General features: G+C 45.0%; 1 protein-coding gene across 1 annotated transcript in view; it reads right to left on the bottom strand.

The window, feature by feature from the left end:
- Positions 1 to 5,000, bottom strand: part of rasgrf2b (Ras protein-specific guanine nucleotide-releasing factor 2b) — a 53,202-nt gene that overhangs the window by 27,671 nt on the left and 20,531 nt on the right. Inside the window, exons 3-8 of the mRNA XM_062542909.1 lie at positions 4,690 to 4,837; positions 2,044 to 2,133; positions 1,425 to 1,678; positions 1,189 to 1,268; positions 470 to 663; positions 16 to 125 (exon numbers count right to left, since the gene is read on the bottom strand). Coding sequence (XP_062398893.1) covers positions 16 to 125; positions 470 to 663; positions 1,189 to 1,268; positions 1,425 to 1,678; positions 2,044 to 2,133; positions 4,690 to 4,837 — 876 coding nt within the window. The remainder of the gene's footprint in view (positions 1 to 15; positions 126 to 469; positions 664 to 1,188; positions 1,269 to 1,424; positions 1,679 to 2,043; positions 2,134 to 4,689; positions 4,838 to 5,000) is intronic.

The following is a 5,000-nucleotide window of genomic DNA, read 5'->3' as shown; positions in this document are numbered from 1 at the left end:
CCGCCGTGCGCTCACCTGGACAGCTCCTCCAGCTTGGACTTGGCAAACTCCAGACTCTTGCGCTCCACATGCTCGTGAGGGGTGTGGGCCAGGAGTTCGTGAAGGGTGATGATGTAGCGAGGGATCTGTTGGGTTGGCGGAGAGGGAGGGAGGGAAGGGGGGCAAAGGTGAACCACAGAAAACAGAGCGCATGGGTCTGCGTGAGCAATGAGCTGCATAAATTGGATTATAATAATATAACACAACAGATGTGGTAATAGCAATACATGTTTTGGTTGGAGGAACTGGATGCATGGTGTGCACTGTGGGGGAACTGAGGGGGCTTCCTTAATTAACATATGGGCTCTCCAGAAAGCACAACAAAAAAAGTGTGTTCTGAGACATTCAAGGGCAGATTTTATACTACAAAATGAGCAGTCGGGGTCTTGCACAGCACAAACATGTCTCTCGTGGCGAGCGGAGGCCCCACCTGGAACATGGGATACGTGAGGAAGGTCTCCAGCATCCGGCCCTCGCAGGCCGCGTTGGACTCGTACTGCTTCAGGAGCTTGTCAAAGTCCCGGTTCTGCTTGCAGTTGGCCAGCACCTGCAGACTGTACTGGTGGTTCCTCACAAACTCCTGGTAGATGTTCAGCATGGGGAGCAGGATATCGAACAGATCGGCTGCAGGAGGTGGGGGTGGGGGAGGAGGGTAAGTGGGGATGGAGGTGGTAGAGGAACAACAGCAGGCGCTTGTTATAGGGCAACAGGTGACATTTGTTAACAAGCACACTTTGAGGGTCTTACAGAGAGCGTTTTTTTTTTGTCTACAGAACAAACACAGCGTTTTTGGAGAACGTCTTTGGTGTGGAGGAGGAACAACGGCTTATCTCCTCTCCCGGTGAACAGCCACCTGCTTTCCTGGCAGGCAGAGAGTTATGGCCGGGACCGCCGAGCTGTCCCTGCAGCTATTGTTCCCGAGCCGCTTGCACGATCGAGTCATCTGTACGACTGCAGTTGGCGAGATTAAGGGGGCGGGCAGTCGGACGTCAGCGCTATTGTTTGACCGAGACGGCTGTGCGTCAGTGGCAAGCACTTGTCCTTGATGCCTGCATGACCCTGAGACATGAGGAGTTTGGTCTGACGGCAGAGAGAGAGAGCAAGAGAACGTCGCTCCGCATAAATTAGATATCTTTTTGAGCTGCTTACCTAGAACCAGGGTGGGCCAGTTTGCGATCCTCGCCTTCAGGCCTTGGTGGAATATTTCATGCAAGAACATGATTGTTTCACTGAAGACAAATGAGCAAAGACAGATTTAATTGTCTAATACAGACAAAGGCAACAATGATTGATTGATGTTACTGTATGCTATTTGTAATCTGCTGAGATGTGTGTGTGTGTGTGTGCGTATGTGCGTGTGTATGTATGTGTGGCCGTAATAACACCTGTTGAGGAAGATGCTGCTGACGTCGTCGTGGCTGATAGGCGGCTTCTTGGAGCTGGCGGCCATGCGCAGTGGCCGCAGGAAGCAGTTGACCAGGATGGAGAGCTGGTGCACGTACTCGGTCTCGGCCTCCACCATGTTGAAGACGATCTGGTTGCGCTTGCGCATGCTCTCGGCGTGAGGCGAGCAGATGTAGTCCTGGACGATGATCTTCCACTTGCGCCGGCACAGCCAACCCCGCATGAAGCTCTGCACCTGTACACACACACACACACACACACACACACACACACACGCAAACGCACACAAAGAATAGGCATACTCTTATTAACACACAAACATCTTCATATTCATCGACACACTAGCAGGCAGCAATTACACAGTTTGTGCTGTTTCGTTTTTTATTTGTTACACAAGATGTGTTGAAGTGTTGTGTCTTTTGTGTGCAGACAGTGGCAACACATTTGTTTTAAGAGTGCATGTTTCAGTTTTTTTTAAAAAAAGGCTAAACATTGAAGTGTAAACAAATGTACGGCTCGGTGTAAAGCTCGGAATGTAAACATTTATGGTGTGTCGTAAAATGTAAACACTGTAGATGACATGTTGGTGTAGCTACAGACCTTTTTGATTTTTTTAATGTCTGGGTCCTCCTCCTCCTGGTTCACTTGGTAAGGACGCATTCTCTCCTTGGTTTTATTCAGCGCAATTATCTTCAAACAACAAACACAATAAAGAAATCACTTGGTTATTGATTGTTACTAAAATACAAACAAACCACACTCATCGTGCCCAAGGAAAATGGAAAAATATTGTCAGATAATTGGTAAGGTTGCTAACTTCACAGGAACTCAGTTACCAAACCCTCTGTTTAAATAGCAGTGATTATTGACTGTTTTTAGCTTAGAGACAGGCAGGCTCAACAACAGAGTACAGATTTCTCTGCTTGTATTGGCAGTGATGTGTTCAAAAGGTTTCAGCTCTATATTACATAATAAATCTCCTCTGCCCCCTAGTCCCTGCAGGACCCAAGCAGACTTGCTCACAAATATACCGTACATACTGTACACAGACTTAATTCTTCCCATCAATATCCAGCGCCAACAACTGTATAACAGTACAAAAGAGCAGACACACTTGAACTACTTCCTGGCTATTGTACTTTGTATTTCAACACAGTTCCCTCACCACATACACCACATTCAACTTCACCTATAATCAAATATTAAAACCATATTAATAATAGACATCTTGTTATTTAACACACTACAGCTGTTGAAATGGAGTGAATCAAATGTTTCATTTAGTGAGGAGAAGTAAGTAGGTCACACAATGTTGGTACTGTGGTGTCCGGATTTGGAGAGACGGGTGCGCACATCCAAAAAATGTTTAAACAGGTGCCAGACAAAAAATGTGTCAAAGAGTAAAGGTGATGGTCTGCACACTAGTAATGGCTCCAAAAATGTCTTTATTAGTTAAGTATAAAAGGCAACGTTTCGATCAACAGATCTTCATCAGGCATGTGGTGTCCATCACCAGAATCAGCAGCAGAGGTGCAGTAGCAGCACCCTACTGGGCCAGCAGCCCAGAGGGAGGGGGGCCAGGGGGCAGGACCCAGGCCTGTGGTGTGGTGCTTGTGGGGGTGGGGTGATGTGACTGCTTCCAGGTTAGATAAGTATCTTTCTTCCTCCCCGGAGACAATCTCCTCTGTTCATTCCACAACTACCATCAGACATCCTCTATCAGGAATTAACAGCGTAAGCAAATTGTGGCTTACGTGTTCTGCAGGGGTGGAGGTAAAGTGTGCGCCCTGCCCGTGACTCAGACGGCTTTCTTTTTTTGTGTCAGCCAACACAACTCCACTTTGTGACTATCTGGATAGGAGATAAGTTGATACTTAACAATCTAAATATAACTAAATAATTCCTGCATATTTTCAAAAATCTTTTCAAATTCTGTTCCTTTTCCTTTTGTTTCCGTTCCGTTTCTGATTTTCTAATGCGTCACATCAGCAGATACTTTCAAAATATACTGTAGCTTCAACTGTTTACAGTTTTAATTAAACATGTATGCCTTGCATACATTTCATATACAGTATGCAATCTACTGTAATTGCAAAACAGGTCATTATTGGTTCAGTGGTATAGGGTAATTTGTTTTAATTACTAGTGAGTGCAGTCATTTATTATTGTTTGAAAGACGAGTAGTGCAGTGAAGGTTTCAGCCTCATTATCAGAATGGCACCACAATGAGATCTGCTAATCAAACTGTTATGCGTTATTATTACATATTGTGGAAGCAGCTTCAACATATTTTATTCTACGTTTTTATTCTACGCTTTATTTTCCTTGGCGTTTGAGGTAAGGGAAGGTGACTGAGAGGAGGAAGCTGTATCTTCAAATCAATTTCTTTCTTACTGAGTGCTGCTCAACAACTAACACGTTCTGCCATTTAGTCACTTATTGATTTCATTCAAAACTGGGGATACACAGCCTGCCGATCATGCCGTGCCAATAATGGAAGTCATCCCCCTGCCCACCCACTCCCACCCCTAAGGCACTGAGACTGATTGGCAGTCAACCGATAGCAAAGACAAATAAGACAGTGGGGATTCCTACTGGTTGAAGAATGTAGATGAAATAAACGAAAAACCAATCAAGCTTCTCATTTGACTCAGCATTCCTATCAACCAAGTCCATGTTTCAAAAAACATATGCAGATTGGATGCAATAAAATATTAACACAGGCTACTATTTACACTGACACCAAATGACAAAACACATCATGCAACTCAGTAATGCCATGTTTCCCAGATCTTAAGTGCTAAGAACTTCTTAGGAGCGCTCTAAGAACGCTCCTAAGAAGTTAGCGCTTAAGAGTTTCTTAACGAATCTGGGAAACCCTACTGATGCATTGCTTAATGATTTCACTGATAATAAACTAAAGCATCATCTTCAGCAATGCCATTCATCTTTGGATCTATATGTTAATTTCAGACTGTGTCCATCAGCTACTTAATATTCTGTAAGACAGAGTGCTGTCACTTTGGTTGCTGATGTGCTCTGACTGCCATACTAAGCCCGTCTCTTCAGCACTGTGGTCTGATTCCAAGGCCTTGTCGGTTTTGCTACCCAGTAGTCCTTGGGTTAGAGGCCCGTTTTGGTCTCTGCTCTCTCTCTCTCTCTCTCTCTCTCTCTCTCTCTCTCCACTACAATACACGCTGCAATTTGGTGGCCTTAAGTGAAATGTCAAAGGTCAAGAGGGCCTACCTCAGCTTTTAACCTCTCGATCTCTGTGTCCTGGTCCTCCAGCTGCGTCCTCAGCTGATTGGCTGCCACCTTCTCCGTCTCCACGATCTGCACCAGGTGGATGTACTTCTGCATGAGCACCTCGCGGTCGATGATTATGTCAGAGTAGCTGCCATGGTGACAAAGCCGCGAACGTGAGAGAAAATATATAGGGCATTTTAAAACAGAGTAATGTTTCATTATTCATTTTTAGATGATTATGGTTGTGCGTGACAGGGATCAACATGTGGTCAAAATGTCTTCCATCAGAGGTTTCTGAAATGAAACATGTG

The sequence above is a fragment of the Sardina pilchardus genome, chromosome 8, assembly GCF_963854185.1.
Source record: "Sardina pilchardus chromosome 8, fSarPil1.1, whole genome shotgun sequence".
NCBI lineage: Eukaryota > Metazoa > Chordata > Actinopteri > Clupeiformes > Clupeidae > Sardina > Sardina pilchardus.
The sequence above is the reverse complement of the archived record's forward strand: the minus strand, read 5'-3'. Positions and strand labels throughout refer to the sequence as shown.